The sequence below is a fragment of the Clarias gariepinus genome, chromosome 5 (assembly GCF_024256425.1).
Source record: "Clarias gariepinus isolate MV-2021 ecotype Netherlands chromosome 5, CGAR_prim_01v2, whole genome shotgun sequence".
In the NCBI taxonomy this organism is placed as follows: Eukaryota; Metazoa; Chordata; class Actinopteri; order Siluriformes; family Clariidae; genus Clarias; species Clarias gariepinus.
Window position 1 is genome coordinate 16,508,356 of NC_071104.1, and position 24,293 is coordinate 16,532,648.

At 38.6% G+C, this 24,293-nt stretch overlaps 1 protein-coding gene across 3 annotated transcripts in view; it reads right to left on the reverse strand.

The window, feature by feature from the left end:
* Nucleotides 1-24,293, reverse strand: part of dachd (dachshund d) — a 121,526-nt gene that overhangs the window by 40,010 nt on the left and 57,223 nt on the right. For all 3 annotated transcript variants that reach the window (XM_053496733.1, XM_053496732.1, XM_053496730.1), the window contains exons 2-3: nt 22,176-22,291; nt 9,571-9,732 (exon numbers count right to left, since the gene is read on the reverse strand). In XM_053496733.1, coding sequence (XP_053352708.1) covers nt 9,571-9,732; nt 22,176-22,291 — 278 coding nt within the window. The remainder of the gene's footprint in view (nt 1-9,570; nt 9,733-22,175; nt 22,292-24,293) is intronic.

Genomic DNA, 24,293 nt, shown 5'->3' on the forward strand with positions numbered 1-24,293 from the left:
TTTTTGCTACATGGTGTGCAATGGGGCTTGGTGCACATGGCTTTGTGTACACTTTTTGAGAGATTTGGAGTGGATGTGGAAGATGAAAATGGATGTCTGATGTTGTTTGTTTTTCATTTTACTTAAAAGGAAAGTCTTTTTCTGCTCATCAAAAAGCAATTAAAATATAAGGTGTAATGCAAAATTTTTTTGTTGCCATAATCCTTTCTGGCTATTAAAACTAGCAGAAGAACGATGCACACGAGGTGCTATTGGAAATAAAAGCAGCAATCCTTCAGAGACCGAAAGGAGCCTGGCATGTTGGCACAGCCAGCGATTGTTTTCTTATTCACAGATGGCATAGCCAGACAAGGCTGCTAAACCTTGTAACTCATTAGGAGCTGCGGAAGAGAAGGTACTTCACTTTGATGTAGCCACCCACAGCCTCCCACTGTCAGCAAGAGACTCCTGGAAAAAAAAAATTCTTGTAGAAAAAAAAAATACCTGTAAAATATCCTTGAAAACACATGTTGCAATTTACAACCACCAACAGATGATACATGATCGCCATATTTTCTAAAGCCAAGGGAAAATTTCTGATGTTGACAGAGATAGAGAAACTGCTGCACCATGCAAAATTTACTATTACTGATCTATTAAGGAGACTTAATAAGAAACAGAGGGTAATAGAAAGAAAACATCTATTACGCACTTGTGAGGATAGGGAGTGTAAAAAATAATGGCAACAAAACATCTCTGGTTTGATGAGGTAGCATAATTACACCGCCACCCCCAAGAACCATCAAAGTAAACATGTGGTAGGAATTATGGAGGAGACAGACAGCATTGTTGTGCGTTATTTTTATTTTTTTCTTGCAGAAGGATAAAGACCCAGCAGCAGTCTTTGGCATATGGTGGAGCGGTTTAATTCCAGTAACACTACCTGTTACGCAGACTGGCCATTAATAGACAACATTATGCTAACCATACACCCTCTGAAGCTTTTATTCCTGTTATTTGTACGTAATGCACTTCTTCTTGTTTTCAAGAAATTTCTTGTTTTAGAACTACATGTCTCAGGGCTACAGTGCTGGACAAGACTGTGGAGCTGTAACATGATCTGCTTAACATAATTATCCACATCAAAGATATCCAGACATGAGCCTTCAGGATACATTAGTGCAAGCACACCCAATCTGAACTTGAATTGGTTTCAGTTTAAATTTGTCCCATATCATTCTCAATAAACCGCAGGCTGTGCGGCAAGGGGGGGGGGGGCATTACCAGCAGCTGTTTCCACTGAAAGCACAATATATTCAAGAACAATCAATAACCGCCCTCTCAAGGGACCGTGACACCCTAGCAGAGCGAAGAAGCCTCTCCATCTGATACTTAGCAAAGGATCCCTTTTAAAAAGATTGCTTTCAGTCAATGGCAGGCAGTTGTCATTTGACTAGGACTCTGAAATTAAATATACTGAGCGGCGTTATCAATCACTAAGCGTTGGGATGCACGTGGGGGTGGAGAGTGCCGGGTTGGGAGAGCGGTTTTTGAGGCTGACCATTGCATCATCCGTTTTAATTATAAAATTCGCATCCCATCAGTGTGCCTTTGGTTCAGACTGAAATTCTGACCTAAAGTCACACTGATGTGATGGGATGTGAAATTCCTTATGATGGTATCTGATATATGTCATACCTCAACAGCCTTATTCTACATCTTGTATTTAAATAGCTGTTTGTAACAAGACAAGTTAAGAGATTTTGAATAAATTGCTAGACTATACATCACACTGAAAGATCTAATAGAATTAATTTGACCACATTGATTTTAATATGTCCTTTGAAAGTTTTCTTTACTTCAATTTTCTTGGGCATCTGAACTATGATTAATGGAATCAACTAAACCTAATGGCAGGAAGAACGGGTGTATAGTCTTTACTGAAACACAAAACGAAACAATGAGATGCCAGAGTATTTCTGCGTTTGGTTGTCTGGTAAGGAACATGTCAATTCAATTAAGAATGATCTCCAAAGCATTTTTAGCAATCAAGATGTTACAAAGACAACATAAGGAAATCACCCTGAAAGGAACCAGATTTAATAGTGAACTCATGCTTCTTTGGGTGACAGTGGGATTATACACCATCAGTGTATACAGATGTAGAAGAATAGGTCATGTACTGTATGGTATGTTTTTTTCATACGGAGAGAATCACTCGTCTAACTGGGGTTAATGATGTCCTGCTTGTGACAGATAATTCTCAGACAGACATTCAATGTTAATGTTCATGTTCAATTCCCTTGCCATAATTCCAAAACCTTTAAAATTGCAATAATCATTCCAAAATTCGCACCGCACTTTATCACGCTGCATCCTTTCCCCGTCATCTCGATCATGACGCAATGCTAATGCTGCTATAATGCTCCATTTGCTCATTCTGAGTTTGGCTTCCTAATTGAGTGTTGACCTATCGGAGGAATATTTTTAAGCAGCCAAACCACATACATATTCCGCATTATGGACTGCAAAACCTTATCATCTGTGAAAGGCTGAATGTCATTTATTACATGTATCACATTTACACCAAGTGACATTGTCTTTTCAAATTGCGCTGATCTCTTCACTCCAATCTTTACCTCCAAAGGTCACTCAATTCCACTTATAAATTCAACCTGACAGAGATTAGTAAAGAGGGACAGGCAAACACCGCTGAATCCAGAGGCTTGAAATTAATTCATCCAATTAATGAAGAATGAGCTCTAATGCTGATAAGGGTTGACAAGGAAACTGGTCACTTGTTTTTTTAAGGCTTGCCTCTGCTGTTGTGAAGTAACCTGATGAGACAGCGATACAAATATTTGCATTATTGTACTTTATGTACTGCGCGCCTCTCGGCAACGATACTAATAATAATGCGTGGAATGTGACTTGTCTTAGAAATGACAAAGCTTGATATGAGTCATTACAGAAAATAATGTTTAATCAGTTCCTATTTTGTGATCTGCTTCAGCGGTAGACATCTGTGCAAATCTTTTCATACCACACAAAACTCTACACAAACACTGGCAAAATCATAATCAATTCTGATTATATGTTTACAGAAACCTTGCAAAAATGTAGTTTAGATTAGATCACCCCTGCTGATGATGAAAAACAATTATTTCTCGCTTCTTTTTTTTTTAGCTCAGTTTTAAAATGATCAACATCGAACACATCTGCTGTCATGCCCAAATGCTCCATGTTACCGCTTCCACTACTGGCACCCTGGTAAAGCTTGAACCTGGACAAATAGCCAAAGACACAGCTCTGACCCTTTTTAAAACTTCAAGGTTTTGTTTTTGAGAATGCTTTGCTGGTTAAATGTGTGCAAAAAATTTATTATTTAAACTTACTGCAATAATGTATGATCACAGTGGTAAATAAATATATAAATTTTGTTTGCCTATATACAATAAAGGAAAAATGCAGATCACACAACATTTGTAATGTAATCTGAATACATAAGCATATGATGACATGTAGTTGTTTTATAGCATAAAGACTACATTTTGTTGTATTATTATTATTATTATTATTATTATTATTTTCTTCTTATTATTATTATTATTATTATTATTTGTTTATTGATTTATTCATACCTGGGTAAACCCCATTTAAAATACGTTTTTCACATACATGCCTATAGCATCATGCATCTTGGATTGAGGGTGTTAGTACTGTAATTCAATAATTATTGGAAAACAAATAAACAATATTTTTACAATATTGCTATCTTGTAGAGTTAAATCTGGTGATATTGTTTCAGAGACTATAATGATATTATAAAGTGATTCAAATTAACTGCTCAAAAATGTGAATTCAATAAAAATTTTAAATTCAATTTTATTTGTACAGCGCTTTTAACAAGCGACATTCTCTCAAAGCAGCTTTACACAATCAAAAGAATTATTTAAGTTTGTATGAAATGTGAATGTGTATGAATCAAAATGATAAGATTGTCCCTGATGGACGATGGAAGGAAAAACTCCTTGAGATGACAGTAGGAAGAAACCTTGAGAGGAACCAGACTCAACAGGGAACCTCATTTGGGTGATAACTGATACTATGGGATTAAGCGTATGAAACCATGCTTGCAAGAGATACAGATCAGTCATTACATTAAAATGCTAAACATTATGCCAAAAATTGTGTAGGTTTCCCATGTGCCACCTGGGCATGACTCCACAAGACCCCTGGTGGTGTGGTGGTGAGCTGGCACTTAGCAGGCAAATCAGTGTTAGTGGCAAATCTTTTGGGCGCGGTGGGTTGTGGATGAAACCTGTTTGTCTAGCACATCCTATGGGTGCTCGATTGAATTGGAATCTAGGGAGGTCAGGTTGGGGGTCTTGGGATATTTGCCTGCTGCCTTTCTATTTTGGCAAGCATTGACATTTTTGGTGAGTTGTGCTGCCTTGGCTTTTCTGTGGGATTGGACTGGACAGGTTAGCCCTTATTCCCCGTGGGCCTTGTCCCCCTGAGGCTTGGGTGCCCATGAATCTGTCACCAGTTTCCTGGTATGTAATTAATAATTAACGTTAAGGTTACATAATTGACAAATTGCCAACCCATCACAGGACACAAACACATAAAACAATTTGGAACACTTATTAGCCAAATCTGCATGTCTTTTTCTCTAGAGAACCCAGAGGAAACCCACCACACAGACCAGAGTCTTGAATCAAACCCTCAACCCTGAGGGTTCGAGGCCTCAGTACTAACCACTACACTACTGCGAAAGTTTTCCCTGAAATTCTATTGAAATGCCTGGCACTCTCTATGTATCTGTCACCTGCCTCCCAAGTGCACAACACACTAATAGAGGCAGAGAGGAGATGAATGCCCTGGAGAAGCCTCATCTCTTGTTGAATGTGTGGCTCTTACTTACGCTTCCCCCCAAGACAAAACAAAGTTCAGGAATGTAAACACAGATAGGTGAAGCGGGCCATGCTTTGAAGAAAAACTCCTTTTCAAAGTCATTAATAATTGTGGTAAAGTGACCATGTGACATAAAGACAGAATGAATCATTTCCTCGGTCTGTGTTGATGTGGCTGAGAAGTGGCGGACATGTTTTCACCTACTGGCTGCAGAGTGGACATTTTCTCAACAGCCCTTGTCAAAAGTGAGAGAGAGAAAAGGAAAAGAGAAAGAGAGAGAGAGAGAAACTAAGAGTGCTTGCGATATGATGTGCTACATTTAGCTGCGCAAGGCCACCAGCTGAAAGGAAAAAAAAATTACAAAGAGAGATCCTAGTTGGATTTGTCCTTCCACGGTGTAGGATTTATTATTAGAAAGGACATAAACAGACTAATTAAATCACAGCAGTGGAGGCTGAGATGACAGCTGGTGCTGTGTGTGACCAAACAGATCCCTATCAAAGAGCAGGAGGCATGGCTCACTCAATCCAGCCTCTACGGAAAGCTATTTTAAGAGGCTCTCCATCGAACGCACATGCTTTATATGCTAAATGAGGGCTGAATGTACAGGCAGGCTGATTGCACAGAACCATGCTTATCCAGTCATTGATGGCTCTAGGTGCATTAATAGATTGAGGTGCTTTGTTGTTTTTGTTGTTTTTTTGAACATGTGCCAAAAAAAGATGTGAGAATTTTTATACTTTGGTGGCACTGACTTCCTTGACACATTATCCCGGATAAGGAAGAAAGTGACTGACATGGTGATGCACTGACAGGATTATACATGACAACCCATGTAGGCCTTACCTGTTTTTTATCTGCATCTCTGGTGCATAAAAACTCAATAGTTAAAGAACCCATTCCAAAATCACTGCACATAAATTTTAATTGTGTACTTGTTTTTTTTTCACAAAAACACACAAATTATAAAATTTGGCACTGTGGAGCAATACCTCAATTTGGCAGGAATATGAATAATTAATGCAAGCTTTTAAGCACCGTTATTGGTGAGACCGCAAATCTGAAACCATTGACGAAGGGGGAAAAATATGGTTTTAACAAGTCAATAATGGCAAGAGCAATGGGAACAACTTAATCAATGGTACCGCTACATTTGCAAACAAGAGCTTGAATGATAACAGCAATAATTGCTTATGCTCCTCTCAGATTTTTCCGCACTTTCTCTCTTTCATGTGATGTCATCTCCTATTGATTGCTTTCGGAATGCCATAATAAGACGTTTTGCAGATTTATTCATTTACAGTATTTATTTACTTATTTGGGGAAGGTTTTTTATTTTATTTTTATTTATTGTAGGCAACTCCTTCACCCCTCTGCTAGTGGAAATTTGCAAGACATACTTGCGGCTAAACCAAAAAGGATTAACTTCCATATCCAACTGAGAACACAGATAATGCTGGGTAATTGGTAAAAAATGAAGATGAATGGGACGGCAAGATAAGGACCAATTAGCTCCTCCATGCTTACAGCTGCGGTCCCGCTACAGATCCATCTTTGGAGTCATGGCCTCCTCTGCCAGGAGAAGCGAGGCAGAATTAGCGCTCCTGACCCGGTTGGTGGTGGTGGGAGGCCCACCCATCATCTACCCTTCACTTTGTCTTTAATTCCGTCTCTGTCACACACCTGTCACCAATCCCATCGCGCCCCTGACAGCTTAGCGCCAGGGTTGGGCCAGGTCTGAACACGTTAACTCGCTAAACTCGCTAAACTAAAGAAACACACGGGCGCACAAACACACGTACACACACAAGACTTTAAGTTTGCACTGCTTATTTCATTATGGCAGCATCATCTGGTTGGTGATACACACAATTCCCCCATCTAATTATGGGGAGGATTTAAGGTCCATTAACGTTGCCGTGGCGAGGAATCAGATGCAAAATGGCACCCAGTGGCCACTGGAGCAGCTTTCTTTTCACCTCCTTTTTCTCCCCTTTTCTTAGCCCTCAGATTCGAAACACTCAAGCTTTGAATTTATTTTCTATTTCTTGGAGTTCGAGGGAAGCATTTTGTGTGCTGGAATCACCCAGGTGTTAGTTAGGAGGCAGCGGACAGCTTTTCTCCAGTGGATGAAGGTTCTGGTTCAGGTCAGTTTAACCAGCAGGAATGGATCACTGTTTATTTGTCTCCCGGGCAGCATGTCGCACATGTTTTGCTTGGTTTGTGATCCATAATTATGGCATTTCCTGTGAGTCTATAGAGCAATCTGTATTGTGCAAGGGAGGAACCCCAACCCCCAATACACTGCTGCCCTCATCACCACCACCACCACCAGCACCACTACCTCTGTGTAAAGAACCCAGGAAGTAATCAAAGGGGACCAAACATTCAGTCAGATCACCCAAGGATGTTTGCCTGTTTGGCTCAAACTCGGACCTGCTGTCTCTCTTTTTTGTTACGATTAGTAAAACCAGTGCAAAGAAGAGGGCGACTGTGTTGAATATTTAATGCAGGGGGTGGCATTAGCCTGTTCAATTTACATCGACACAAAGACAACACAAGCAATGCAAGTCCAGAGGAGAACAGAACGTCCTTCACACTCTGCCTCGGCCTGTCTGTGTCTCAGACAAGATGCAGACAATGCAAAAAATCTGCATCAGAAAGGAACCTTTTTAAGTGGAGGGCAACAGAATAGGAGGAGGACACAGAACACCAGAATGCACTCGGTAATTAAATATTGCACTCCTGTAATGTTATTGGTATTATCATTTTTACTGTAGATGCATTGCATTGCAGAGCTTTTAATCTAAACCTAAAAATAATTTAGAGTTTTAGGTTAGTTGGTATATAAAGAGGTTTCTCTAAAAGGGTTACATGAACAGCTGCTCTAAAGCAGAACGAAATCAAGTCCTGCTCTAGTCACAACATAGCAAAGTTCCCCACGACTGCAGTCATCGCTATATCTGTCAAATGATTTAGAGTCCTACCCTCCATTCCAGATGCATAATATGCTCAGAAATAGTACATATTAGGTATTCAGGGTATAAAAAAAAAACACACACACACACATACTCACACAGAGAGAGAGAGAGAAAAAAAAAAGAAAAAGAAACATCGCTCTGCTTAAACTAGATAGCAGCACTGTATGTATTTTTACAGTCCTGTTTTTCTTTTTTCCTACTTCTAGTGAAATGACCTTTCGGGTTTATTATAGTAATGATCGTGCAGGGTGAGAAAATACACTCGGAGACGAGAATGGAAAACAATGTCCATTTCACTTAAAAACCTAATTTATGTGGCAATTAATAGCTGAAAGAAGCCGCAACTCCTCCCTGGTAGGCTGAATAAAACTGGCCATATTTTTCCCTCTTATCATGTGGGTGACTCCAATTGGCCACCCTGTCACAGTAGAGTGCTTGATATAAACAAGAGATTGCACAGACATCCAGGAATCAATATTAGGATGGCTTCAGTACCAAACATCATTTGTCTCGGCCCCCGTTTCTTTGACCAAACGAAGTATTAATTCAAATCATAAATCTGAGGGTGATTTAAATCCCGGAATGAGAGGCCTGCCTGCCTTTAATGATTTATTTTCTACATTTCTGCGAGCGAGAGATTTGTCCATATGTGGTGACAGGTCACCTTCAAACGCCAGAGGCAGACTGTTCATCACCATGCAGACTAGCATCTCATCGCTGCGAGTAAATATTAAAGTAAAAGAATCCAATTGATTGTGGATGGGCTGGAGAGGCATCGCTGCCATATATTTTACTCACAGTCGCTAATGCCTCTCTCTCCTCCTGCTACCTCCCCTCCCCTGCCGATGCTGGGCCCCGAATTATTATTCTTCTGGGAGCAGGCGTGCTCAAGGTTACAATTTAAATTGTAAAAAGATAAAAACAGTTTCTTATTAGCTTCATTGCCATAGCCTTGCCTATTCCGATTCACATTTATCTCGATTTCAGTGACCTCGAAGCCCCAGTGTTGTTAGCTGTGGACTGATGACCTCAACACCGATGCATTCTCTTTTGTTAAATCTGCTTAGGATGCTTCCTGTTTGGGCCAAATACACGGTGTCAAATGCAGCTGGGAAATCCTAAACACATGGCGGATATAGTCAGGGTGGAAATCACACGGGTAATTTAGCTTGGGGATTAAGGGTATCATATGTAATGGATTTGTGGTTTTTACACTGCAGTTTGATTTCCACAAAGAAATCGCTTTAAGTAATGTTGCACTAAAAAAAAAAAGAAGAGGAAGAAAAAAAGGATCTAAATGTATCTAAAAAAATATTAATTGAAGCAGGACATTCAAAGGCAATTTTCTCCACCAAATTGAATTAGTGCCTTACTTAATAGCTATTAGCTAAGTGCTCATGAGTGCTTTTACTTTGCTGCTTTTTTCTTTTTAAAAGAGCTCTACCTGCTAATTATGGGTTTCCAAACAAATAATGTTCGCTCAAAGAGCCACTACAACTATTGTTGTATGGAAATATAGCTTTAATTTAGATTTAAAACTTCACACAACCCGAGAACATTCCAGTCAGTCGCTAGTAGTACATTCCATTGCAGTCTTGCAGTTTCAGAGCAGTGGCCCAGTCTAAAAATATACTGAGACAACGTATCTCTGAACTTGAACAGGAGATGAGTGATGTGTGTGTGTGTGACTTACCCACGCTGGAACCGAGGTCTCCGTTCTCGGAGTCAGCGCCATGCTGCGTGCTGTTGGCGTGGTAACTGCTCATCACCTCCAGCTTGATCTTCTTTACTTTCATGGCCTCAGCGATGGCGGCGTTGGTCGCGGCGGCTGCGGCGGCGGCTGCGGCTGTGAGGCCTGCAAGAGGAGACAAGCATTGAACCGACGCCGATGAAATTTGGAAAACGGAACCGTGCTGATTATCAGATTTTTGCAAGTGGATGCCAGAGAGAGCGGAGAGTAATTATGCGTGTCATCATAGGCCTCTGAGTAAGTGACTAGTTAATATTTAAACAGACTGGAATATCTGAATACGCCACGTCGTGGCCTTCAGATAGAATGTTTGACAAATTGCATGGCGCAAATACCTTCCAGTGGTGATAAAGACAGATGATCTTACAGGTAAAAGGACAGAGAATGACACAAATCACTTTGCAGCTCCTCAACACTGTGCATGCTCAAACTACCAATATGTCAGTTGATCATCCTGGATGTGCCATAAGTAAAGCATAACATTAGCTTCCTTCTCATCACGGTTAGTTTTCTCTTATACAACTGATCATCACAATGACAGGATGTTTTCAGTCGGAAGTCTGACTGCCGACGTCGTCTCTTATTTCTCCCGCCCGCACTCACACTGTCTCCCCAAATACAGAGCAGACGCTGCAGTCTTTTGATGGTGACAGATGGAGTTGGGATAACATTTCAGAAGTGACATGTTGCTATGGTTTCTGTTTGTAAATAAAAGGGTTGGGGATGTATGACAAAGTGGGAACGACAAATCAGCATCAGGGAGAAGCTTCCAATACAAAACAAATACACACACACACACACGGATGTTGTTTTGCATTTTAAATTTAGAGTTCAATTAGGAGTTTTTAAATCATTAAAAGCGGATAAGTGTAGGGTAATATAATCAACATGCCTTACCAAAGCTTTTTCCATTTCCATATTGATCTAAAAGGACATCATGGAAAACCAGTGGAACATTTAAAATAAAATTTATTAGATTTCAGCATGAAAATATTGTTAGAATGATAAAAAAAAACCTCATTGTTACATTCACAATGTGCATGATTTCATCAACTCTACTGTCATTCACATGGCACCTAAACGAGAACACAGAGCCCGGGATTGTACTTTTTTACCCCACCTATTGTAATAAGTGATCTTTATTGGATTTAATTTGGTTAAAAGAGACACCAAGGTGTGGGAAAAGAGCAAATTACTGTATTGCTGTCTTTTTTTTTGTCATTTACGAAACACCTGAGCAACTTCCAGAGGCTGAATGAGAGAGCTATGAAAGAAGCCTTGAATTGATAAATTGAGATTAATGAAATGATGAGAACGGATGAATGAAAGCAGACTACACTATTGAGAAAGCAACAGAGGAAAACATTTTGTGTAATACAACGGCATGAGTGAGAGAGTGAAGATAAGCATGCACAGTGAGCATTCACTCATTTATCTTACAGTACAGGGTCGCACGGGCCTGGAGCCAATCCCAGGAGACGTTGGGCATAAGGCACAGTACAGCCTGGACAGGGTGATAGTCCCATGCAGGACACACACACACTAGAGGGAATTTGGGAACAGCAATTAGCCTAATCTGCATGTCTTCAGACTGTTGGAGGTAACTGGTGTGGCCGGAGGAAACACCAAGCATGGGAAGAACACGCAAACTCCATGCGCACAGGAATCGAACTATTGATCCTGGAGGTGCAGGGCAACAGTGCTAACCACTACAGTACGTCGAGAAAGTGCTACTGAAATAGTAGTAGAATACATCTGTATTCAGACTTCAGATATGACTACACACTTAAGTGCTATTTAGAAGTTAAGGCAGAGTTAAGCATGGTGCTGGAATGACGACAGTTGTCTTCCGAGATGGATCAGCCTGGGTGCGGATTAGAATTAATTCCAGCTCCTCTGTCTGACACTTTGAGGTAACCAAAATGCATCGTGTTGAAATGTATGTTTTTTAAATACATTCCGAAAAAAAGCATAGTAATTGCATGCACATTGAGTCCAAAACTTTATACATAAAAGATTTACACTGCATTATTCTTTTAAAGTATATTAAAAAGTTTTTTTTACACAGAGGGCATCGGAGGAGACACATCTTTATTCAAAGACATTGCTTATCCCTAGGGACAGATTTTTATGGATAAAATTATGAAAGATAAAATGAAAGTGAGCTGTACTGTAAGGGTACCCGATGCATGCTCACACAGATTATCGTTTAAACTGTCTTTGTGTTTTCTGTACAGTATAGCACATCAAATTAACCAAGGAATTGCTATTAAATTATTAAATAGGCAACTGAGAATAGCTTATTAAAATACACACACACACACCTTGATTTAGTGCCTTGTAGTTTCATTATGTTGTGTGCACTATTAACTATGAACAACTAAACCGTTTATAATGCAATTAGCAAAGAAGCTATAATGTTAAGTTTGCAGTAATCAATGTGATAACTGCAATTACTGTAGGATTATTCATGGGCTAATATATTTGAAATAGGGTACAGAGTGTCCAAAAAGCCAGGAACTAATAAGGAACACACTGCACAAATAAATCAGTGCGACTCTGTTGCATGAAAATTCACCAAATCATGATACAATAGTTGAGAAAATGCAGTACATTTACATTTAGGCAGATGTTCTTATCCAGAGCAACTTACATTTTTACTCATTACACATCTGAGCAGTTGAGGGTTAAGGGCCTTGCTCAAGGGCCCAACAGTGGCAACTTGGTGGTTGTGGGGTTTGAACCTTCCGAACCGTAGTCCAATGCCTTAACCACTGAGCTACCCCTGGCCCCCAGTATAAGGGAGAATGTGTTTTTTAATGCTGAATACTGTACAAAAAAATTATGAAGGCAAAGTGTCGTTGTGGTTAGCACTGTGGCTTCACACCTCCATGGTCGAGGTTCGATTTCTGATTTTGCATGTTCTTCAATTTGTTGGGTTTCCTCTGGGTACTCCAGTTTCCTCCCACAGTACAAAGACATGCAGATTAGGCAAATTAGTATTTCCAAATTGCCCACAGTGTGTGTGTGTGTGTGTGTGTGTGTGGGGTGTGCCCTGCTATAGCTTGGGGTGTACTCTATCTCGTGACCAAAGTCTCATAAAATAGGCTCCAGGCTCCCTGAATGAAAGCTGAATAAATACCAAAATTTATGCATGTACCAGTCAAAAGTTTAGACACACCTTCTAATGTTTTTCTTTCGTTTTGTGATTTATTTAGCACATTACAGGACAATACTAGAGATTTCAAAAACTTCATTAAGTATTTAAATAACGACAACAACTACAACAGCCAGTTGTTATGTCAAGACACAAAGGTCAGCTGTTATGTAATAGTTCTTCTCTACAAGAACAGTATTGTTAAGTGCATTTGCCAAACCCGTCAAGCACCAAGTGGATCTCATGAAGACTGGCTCAGGAAAGCAAGACCAAAACCTACCTTTGCTACAGAGGTGAAGTTCATTTAGAATTACCAGCCTCAAAAATCACCAATTAACACACAGCACCCCAGAGACACATCTTAGTTGATACTATTTAATTGATATTAATTGATATTTTGGATGGTTTCAGCATTGTTTTACAATGTAGAAAGAAATGAAAATCAGGAAACACCATGCAATTTGAAGATGTGTCCAAACCTTTGAATGGTACAGTAGTTTAAAATGATCTCATTGGACCCGGACTGTATGGATATCCTGTAGACCGTGATTAGATATTTGTTTTAAAGACAAGTTACTGTAAGTATATTTCGTTTAAAATTATTTCTTGCAACATTGTTACATTATGTTACATTTTGCTATTTCCTTTTTCAGCCTACAATTTCTACAGTATTATTCATTAAAGACAAGTGGTAATGTTTTAAAGTGATGATCAAGGTGCTATTGATGAACCTCTTTGACAAAAAGTGACAAACCCAGAGGTGTGAACTACTTGCAGTTTCGCACACTATGAATATCTCTGAAATGCATAATTTTAAATAAATGTCCACATTTGTCAGTTTCCTCTTACATGCAGATAAGATAACATATCCCAATACAAGTGTAGTGCATCAGCAGCTAATGCCTATCGTACTGGTCATTTCATCCTGTCTGGATGTGGACGATTGGTAAATTAATCATCGCTTAGCTGTCACGTTTCACTGACATGACTTGACGATGCCATTAGTGCTCGAGTGTCTGTGGGCTGAGCACGCAAGCCTGCAAAGATCGAGCATGTGGCGTTAGTACACCACCCCGCTTCCTCAGCAGCTGATAGGCAGATGGCGCTGGGTACTGTTTGCAGCTTGGGACGAAGGTGCATCTCATTTCCTGGCCTTGTTTGCATTTTAGAATACATCAGGACCATATTGACGTACAGTATACATGATGTCAGAGTGGCCGCACTCGTTTGCTAGCACGCGCTGCTGTTCCATATGCATGGCCCCTGGCTGCACGTGAGCTGGGTGAGAGAGCTACTCCTCGCCGTAATGGATGTGGCCTCCAGTCCAGCTGAAGGTCAACTTTCATTTACGTATAATCAGACAGAGTCAACTGTTTTCTAAATAATGTGCATGGCAGGCAGGTGGTGCAGGGAATAAATAAACTGAAATCAGCTTTAGGACGTTTTGTATGATGAATTTCGCCGTTCAGGTAGTTAAACAGCTTTCTTATCGAAAATCATACCGTACTCGGCACATCTCCTCCTATTTAATAGGAACTTACGATAACCTTTTCCCCAGTGTGTGCATGATATCGAGAATCAGATCATCATACATTTCTGCTTTACTTAATCAGAGTTTATGCTTAAAATATCCAGCGTTCTATTAACAGGTGACCAAAACACACACAGAGGCACAGAATTATCTGTTGCAATTTATTTACTCAAAAATATTGCTTTCCTGCATTAGCCATCCAAATTCTGTCCGCTCTTTATCCAAACATTTCTGTCGCACGTTCCACTCCTTCCTCATTTGCACAAATTAGCATGCACAGCAACAAGTGCAGAGATTGCACTCTTTGGATTTTGAAGTCTCCTTTAAATAGCAAGTCTTGCGACCAGTCCACGATGTCCACAGAGGAATCTCCTCAGGCGTAAACAAACAGTGGAGGTGTCCGGCAGGCCGGGGGGGGTGGGCGGGGGGGAGAGTTGGTATGGGGGCGGTGGGGTTTGGGGGTGTGGGAGCCGCTTCACAAATAACGAATTGCACGACACTGTCGGAGTGTGCACCAAAACAGCAAATAATGGAGATGGGGTCTGATCATGGCCCTTGAAGCAGCTGTCATATTAAATAATAATGAAGGATCTATTAATATGCAAAGGAACCAGCAGCAGACTGGCTTAACGCTGTCATGCCTCGGCATATTGTCAGAATGTTCATTATTAATTAACATGCAAGCTGCCCCATACCTGTGCAGTGTCAGAACATTCTTCTAACAAATACTGAAAGTATGTGCCCCTTCTACTAATAGTGTAATTAAATTAAAATCAGATTAACTTCACACCAGTACACAAAGAGTGACTTAGTAGCAGCGTTGCTTATCTACTGCCTTTTCAGCCCTTAATAAAGAGGGAAGTGAAATCACACTAGATTTATCAAAAGTGGAGACAGAAAGGGTGCAGCCGCATTCCAATGCAGAGCTTGGTGTCGGGTGGGTGAAAGTGAACGCTACACACTCTGTTTGGATTGCAGGCCATTTTACCATCAATTGCATGTAAAAGCTCCTGACATGGAGGGAACCGGAGAAAGCTGCATTTAATTTGACTGATGTGTTTATGACAGGGTAATTTCACATCTGTAAAGAGGAATATGTAGAAGTCTGAAGGCACACAACATTTCATTAACCCCATTTGGTGTGGACTCTCCAGCGGTGGGCTGGTGTCCAGATCATAATGAAAGACGTCTGACTAATATACGGATACACTTCAGCTTTTATGTTCATCCCCGTTTACCCACGTTTTCCCTTTTAATCTGGTTAGTCATTGGGCTGTTTGCAGTTCTTAACAGGATAATGTTTTGTAGAGTCACTACAAGTTAGATTAATGCATTTTGGTAGATGATGAATAGAATTTCACAAAAAATTGTGCGAAAATGTACCACAATGCATCTGAGGTCCTGTCCAGGTATATACTGTATAGGTAAGGGACTGTCAATGTGCCACTGAGTGCATATACATCCCCTTGGGAAGATATCTGTCAATTCAGGGGCAGTTACTTATGGTGTCAGGGTTGCCAGCTTGACACTTAACTGTATCTGAGAGGGTGAGGGACATTGCTCAAAGGACCAACAGCGGCAGCTTGGCAGTACTGGGCTCGGATCGGGCAGCTTATGATCATCAGGTTAACACTAAGGTACCTATGTTTTTAAAAATGTTGCTGCCACGGTGCCACCCTACTGTATGCCCACCCATTGATGTTTAGACGTTTTGTTATGTTACTTTTTGCTAATCCTTTTACTATGCCTGCTAAACAGCTTGCTACTTTGCAAAAACTTTGATAAATAAGAACTAGACTATAACAAAGTGCTGATATAAACGTTACTGATATGTGGGGTATTGTCCTGAATCCATTCCTTTTGTTGTACATAAACTATTAGCAGTAGGTCCAATTCATTTATGTTCCAGACACAGAGACATATGAATTCCTTAGCTGTTTACTCTTGTAGAAGTTTTTTATTATTATTATTATTATTATTATTATTATTATTATTTATTTATTTATTTTATTTTATTTTTTGCCTTTTCTTGAAAAGTCTGACACAAGCCATGGGGGAAGATGCCACCCTTAAGAACAGGGAATAAGGTACATACAGCAAGATCATGCCCAAACAAGCACATGTTGAAAGCATGATAATGGTGAAATATTCAGTTTTTTTTCCATCATGTAAAGAGGCCTCTTTTTCTAATATGCACATCTTGTGCATAAGAATTTATAAATCTTATGCTAGTCATAGATTTTTTTTTTCCAAGAGCAGAATGATGAAAAAGTACATTAAAAAAAATGCTATACTGTATACAGTATACGTACATCTGGACAGGGTCTGGGACATGTAATATTGAAGTCCCCAAATTTGAAAAGCTTCATATCTGTTAAGAGATAAATGTGTTTACATGACAACAAGGTGATTTAACAATTGAAGAGAAGTACCTGATTTAGCATTTGAAGAGAAATACCTCCTTCTGAGAATCAACAGGGGAAAAACACGACTTCATTTTTACAGCCAAAGCTTAAAATAAACAGCATGCAAATAACCTTAATAAAACAATGAATGAAAGCCCCATGTATACGTTTTGGCAGGTCGCTTAGCCTGAAGTGAGCTGCAGGTTTCCATGCTGTCTAATCATTTTCTAGATTTAGTAGGGACATTTTTTTCCCCCTAATTCGTGTTAAATGGAGTCACCTGATCGAAACTGAAAGGGGCATCGTGTATAACAGCAGGGCGTGCTTTTAACAACCCATCCTGTAAGAACAGAATGACATTCTACAGGAGAACATCTTAAGATGTGTCTTAACTGCAACTGCACAGCTAATGTTTAAGCACACTGAAACATTTGGCAGCCTCTCATTAGAAACCTTTCACTGAACACGCTGAAAGCGAACGATCACAGATATGGCATTTTATAACTGGTTCTGACACTTCATAAAGAATGAATTAACGGTGTAATGGCATGTGCTGTAGTACTTGTGACGTTGCCAGATAAGCAAATTAGCAGTTATGCTCTGTATGGTGTGATCCCAAAGCTGTGTGACACTTCTAAGATGACTGAACGCAATTGTGATCAGTATCTCATCCATGAAATCATTATGGATTTTGTTTTTTCAATGCCAAAAATCCAATACAATACTACTTTGATCCATAAAAGTTTTACTTTTTACCACATTTTGCTCTGAAACGACTTGTGTGTAAATCCATGAGCAAGCTTATCTTGCTTTGGTTATCTTCATATCAAAGTTTCTGCTATGATTTTTTTTTTTCTTGGAAGTGGAAAAAAAGATTTTTTTAGACAAATCTGAAACTTACCGGTCATGTGCATGTAAAAAAATAAATAAATAAACAACATAAATATAATAGACACATAGCTTGATGAAAGAATAATAATAGCCTCAAATCAGTTCAACAATTTATTGAACAATAATGACCAAAAGGCTATAACAAAATATTATATAATATCCGTAACCTGTAACATCTAAAGCCGGTTACGGCCAAGCCTACCTGGAAATGTTTTATTTTCTTCATTTTTGCATCATGGTAAAGTTCTATGTCAAAATGTCTTTGCAGCTTGCGTTGCACATAAGGTGCTGAACTCGATGAACTTCTAAATAAGCAGTTTGCAAGCTGTTGCAAAAATTAAACCTTAATAATCAAGGAATGGTGTCACCATGAGCACCTTCTCTGTCTCATCAGGAGCACCTTTAATGGGTAGTTTCGCTATCAAAACACATATGTCCCGTTTGGGATCGCTTTTGTTATAGCTACATTTTATATGAGCATTACTTACTGTTTTTACTGTTTTTTTTTTTACATATATACAGTAATTACCAGCTAACAGAATCCCTGATACATATCAGAATTAACAATCTTCCAACATAGTGGATCCTGAAATACATATCGTCATGTCTGAAAAGTGTCACTGTCGATCTTTTTGCATACTTGCCACGTCCTTCTGATCGTGACAGGTCGAACCCAATTTAACCATCGCAATCCTTGTAACAATATGTTGCTTTTCAGGAAGGCCAATTATATGGAGCATGTTGGCATTTATTTGTTTTGTTTTTATTTTAGAACACGGCATGGCACTGTACTGTAACCTTAAATAGTGTTGTTAAATAGCTTTATACAACAGTTAGGTCCAGCCAAGTACAAGATTCATTCCATGAGTGCTGATGTAAAGAACAACAGCACTGGAATGTTTAGTAATATGTGCTTCACATGTGTTCTAATAATAGTTACTCACAGTCCGTCACCAGCTTAACGCTACATTGCTAATATGCTCATTGTGTGTGTTGCTTTACAACAGTCAAGCCTTAGACAAGGTGATAATAAATGGTAAATTTGAAGCTGTTGTATAAAAGCAATATCAAACACAATGTCATGCTGTTGTACTGCAATGCCTTTCAGCACTCGAGCTGCACCTTTATCCCTATGACCACATCACAGCCATGCTGATATCCGGTACAACAGCACTCCCTCCCTTGCTTAATTAGAATATACAGAGAAGGATACTCAATTATTGAAAAACCATCATGCTGTTATCTTGGGTCACTACGTTTTATCCAGGCATTTCCCGAGTGTATTACTCAAATGTTTTTATAAAGTTTAACATATTTAGTTTGGGCTTATTCAGTATGCTTCTTGTACAATTTAATACATATAATATAATAATATAAATATATATATTTAACTAGCAAATACAAATTGTACAAATGTTCCTACAGGAATGTTTGCTGGTTACTGTGTCACTTCCTCTTATTTGTCCAGTACTGCTCATATTACTCAATATTAAATTGGCATTACAAAAATAATTATCTTCAGTTATGTATTCCCACTCAACATATCAAACAACCTAGAAATGCTAACATGCTGCTGAATTACGGAATTAGCTGTCCATTAAATATTTTGACAATGCCATGCAGTGACAGTTTAATGGTAGACATCCTCACCATGCTCAAGATTTTTATTAGATAGATCTTCACATAATGGAACTGGAGCAATAAATTATTCATTTCAGTTGTGTAACATGGATCATTGGTAGGACTAGCATTAGCATCACACCTGTAATCACATTCCTGCTGGGGACGGTTGTAAATAACATGTTGCCGTGCAAAAGAGCTGAGCAGCAAATTCATTAATGCAATAAAATCAAAGCCTAACAAGATAAAAAAAAATAATAAAAAATAAAATAAACAAAGCAATGTTATTTTTTATATTAAGGTTAACTTAATTGGTATTATATGCCTCTATTTTCTATTTATTTCAGTTCATATTATTTTTGAAATTACCCTTAATTTGAACCATTAACACAACTTAAACATGATTACCACACAAACTGACCAAGTTTACACATATTAAGTAATGTTTTGTTAAGTGGTAGATAAATACACCCACACTGACTAATATTTATTCAATCCACTATTTAAAATGCTAGAAGTGTTCAGGTCAAACCAGGACTTTTGTACTGAATAACAGAGCAGTTATGACAGTATAAACTACCACCATTCCTCTATATGATGCCTTGCTATACTAATGCACTTATCCCAGTGCATCACTAGTGCTTTGATTCCATCAAGGTAGAAAGTTTTCTATGTCTAAGCTATGTTCGGACTGCCTGCTTCACATCTGAAACGTTGGCCTCTAAGGAATTCCTTTGGTCCAAACGCATGGAAATGGCTTGGCGCATGGTGAGAATTCCATTAAAAGTCCCCTTGTACAATCCCATTAACAAATTATGTTGTTTATGTTGAGAATGTTAATTTACTAATCTCTGGTATTCAGGTATAAATATAAAAAAATGCCTGATCCTCATTTTTTGATAGTTAAAGACTTGATATTGGTCATTTATTTATTATTTCTATGAAGGTTGGTTAATTATTTGTTAATTAAGTGATGATTTCTTTGATTTTTTTTTACATAAATTAATAATTGGTATTTAATTTGTAGATTTTATTTATTCTGCAATAACAGTGTGGCTCATAAATTGTTAAGGGGACTTTTATGTGCAGAATTATGTAAAATTATTTAACTCTTCTGTGTTGTACACATACACTGTATAACAAATTGCACTATATTGCAACACTGATAACTTCACAACTTGCAATATGAAGAGGAAGAGGCCTCTCTTCAGTGACAATGACAATGTAGGAATGTACACTAAAACCAATTCAGTTATTCTAAAGCAATAATTCTTTCTCATTGCTCGTCTGCCTTTTTGTAGTTATGCTACAAAGGAAAGAAGAATGATCCCATAACATGTAAACACAAAAAGCTGAACCGTTTGCAAGACCACAGAAATACATGCACTAGATGAACAGATTGGAGCTTTGAAGTCTATGTTTGTATATTACCAGTTAAAAGTTTGGACACACCTTTTAATTCCATGGTCCTTTGTGATTTGTCTAACTTTCTACATTGTAAAACAGAAGGCTGAAGGCATCCAAAATATTAAGCAATCCCATTTGATTTTGATTTGTGACTACTTATTCTAATCTAAGGTGCTGTGGTGATTTCTGAGTCTGGTGTCTAAATTAACATTTGGTTATTCTATGTTTTTTTTTTTTTTTGGTTCTGGTTGTTGTTACTTAATTACCTAATGCCATATGAGTTACTTCATAGTTTTGAAATCTTTATGATTGTTCTGGAATGTAGAAAAATAAATCCAAACTTTTGACTGGTGTGTCCAAACTTTTGACTCGTACTTGTACAGTATGTGACTTAGTAGGCACTTAGTTATCAACCTAGTTAACCCAGTGTAAGTATGTATCCAATGATGTAAACTTTAAAGCACTTTTTGTAAGTCGCTCTGTATAAGAGCGCCTGCCAAATGCCTAAATGTAAATGTAATGTGAGCATAATGAATCCTGCTCAAGCATTAATCTATCGCATGGCCGTCTTTTGTCTGTACTATAACCTCATCAGGCAATGGCAACAAAATGTTAGCAACAATAAATTTAATTATTTCCAAAACTTTCCTTTAAAATGTCAAGATTAGAGCACCTGTCTTCCAGCTGAAAGCACGGATCGATATCAACAACATTTTTTTGTAGTTGTAGTTGTTATGATAAATAATTCGGCACCGATGCCCTTTGAGTCTACGTTTTCAAATAAGTAATTGATATGCTGACCCTGCTCGGATGGAGGAGGCGAGAACGTCAGCCCCATCTTCTCAAACTAAAGGCTTTCAGGACGTAATGATGACTTTGTTGGTGATTGTTGCCTATTCTGCACACTGGGACGGATTTTCAGATATACCCGCCACCACCAGGTCTGTTAATCTTTCATAAATAAAATTTGCAGGTGTTGTAAGAATGTGAGGTGTGCCTTTCACTTTGGCAATTCCCAAATAATAATGTCATTATTACATTTATTTGTAGGTACAAAGCTTGAATAAATGGTAAATAGGCTAAAATCTGAGAACCAATATGCAAATTGGGCAACTTTCTTGCACACAACATCAAAGCTGACCCAATGAAAACCAGCTGCAAATAGAACAAAAGCTTCCCCTGTAATAAGACCTGCTCGAGGGCAACTAAAGGCACATGCAGCTGCTGTTGATTCTCGTGGCGATAAGCTTACTTTCACATAGCCGCCTATGTACATATACAAGCAGGGTGGATTTAATCGGGCTAATTAAAATCCACTCAAGGCAGAATGTGGCATCTAGTGAAATAATCTCAGAGAAGAAACCGCTCCAATCCAATTTACTTTGTCTTAGCTGAAGCAGGTGGCAGAGAGCTGAGCGGTGTAAAATGGTCAGCCAGTATGATTGGTAGTTTGGGGGCCACTGTCAGTTTAAGCTGTGTGCCATTTAACAGATGACCAGAGGGATCCCTGAGAGGATGCAAGGGCCATGTGTGTTACCTGTAGGGGGAATCATTCCTGGAGACATGAGGCCCGGAACTGAGTGAGGCATTATGTGAGGATTCTCTGGTGATGTAACACTTTGGGTCCTCTTCGGAGGCCTCCCGGGTCTTGAGCTAAAACAAAAGTGAACATGGGGGAGGGTTGACACAGGGTGTGAGAGAATAGAAAGAAATGGATAGAGGGAAAGCAAAAAGAAAAAAAGGAACAAGAAGGGAAAGGGGGAAGAAAGGGGAAAGCAGAGAGCGGTTAGTGTCAACATTCGGACCACTTCACGATGCAATCCTGTTCCAAAGCTAATACGCACTGTAAATAAATTTCTTTTCAAGGACGGTTGCTTTCTGCAGCTCAACATAATAGACTTCCATAACTAATTAGATTACATGCAGGAATTCATTTCCTTTATTGAAGATCAACTACTTTTTGATGCATAATTCATAGGCTGTACCTCGTTACCTACTCCTCAGTATTAATATCCCTACACTGTTTGAATTGCCTCGTTTGCATATGCTAAAACCAGGGAATGCTGCTTTCGTCCTGGAAATTACAGGTTAACTTGTTATAATTATTGCAGGCAGGCCACTATTGATTTATGAGACTTTTAAAACCCAAATATGTGTAGTTCTTGTAATGAATGATATGTTAAGGTTCTTCAGGAAATTAAAAGGCAATGGCTGCCTTAGGAAATGTTCTGCTTGCTTGATTTAATGTGAGACGTAGCTGGAAGGTAGTGTGACAGAATGATTCAGGCCTGTTGTACATTCATGATGGGAACTTTTATTACTCCAAATGAGTGACCAAGATCAAGCAATGATTAATGACAGAACAAGCCTGAGCTGATGGCAGAAAAAATGCCCCTCCAAGCTGATTCGCAAGTATGTCTCGCTCATTATGATAGTTATTGCATCCATGTGCACAGTTTAACGTAATCGCATTTCTGCACTGAGAAAGCAAAACAGTTTCTGCTTTTGAGGAATTGCGAAAATCACATCAACCTGACGTCAACCTGCACTAAAACGGAAAAGCACAAAAAAAGGAAATAAACACAGCCTTCTGGTTAGAAACTACCAAGCTAACAATGTCACCCTGTCATGCACATAAATTTGGGATAAAAACAAATCAATTTCATTTACAGTCAGCTACAGTCATAATATATCATAAACATTTTCAAAATACAGAATTCCAATATGTTTTTCATTTAAATATTGGGTTATATCTCACTTTCTGTGCTTGTTTGTGCAAGGAACGGTTTTCAACATCTGTTTAAAGGCGAAATAGTAAATCAATGCATGCTCTTGCAGGCAGCCATATCACATAAGTTCAGCAAAAATTAAATTTATCATACTATTGTACAATCATATGGGTAAGCTTCAGTGTCTACTTAAAACAAAACCTGGAAAGACACATTAATTTATGACCATTATAACACAAGAGTTGTATCATAGAGCCAGTTTTATCATAGAAGTTTTTATTATTATTATTATTATTATTATTATTATAAATGCTCATATGCAAAACCAACACCAACCTGAATAGAACTTTACTGACATTTAAAAAAATCGTTCTGCATACAAGAAGGAACAATATTGGACTTTCCTATCCAAAAACAGCCTTAGAACACTGGAGTATGGCGAGTTACTGTACCCTTGCACATTCACAAAAGATTAGGCATTCACTCTGAGTGAGACAGACAGTCAGTTAGACAGACACGCAGACAGACAGAAAGTTAGTCAGGCAACTAATGAGTATAAAATCTTCTTCAGAGTATTAAAATAAAATTTGCCTTAATTAAAAAATATATATTTTTATATTCACTCCTCAAGCTTCATTATTGCACTGAACACCTTTCCATAACATTTATTCATTAACTGTATGAATTTTTAACAGGTACAACCCAAGTGAATAAGTCACTAAGAGCAATAAAAGATCTGAAATTTGGATATGCGAGGTCTCTCAAATATCACAGAATTGAGGAATTTTTGTTTTATTTTTTGTGCGGACCCAAAATTAAATTTCCATCCATCTTAACAAAACACTACCCAACTCCAGTCAATGGAAATAACTCCACAAAGACATGGAAAAAAATAATAACCACGCTGGAATACCAACTGTTAAAAA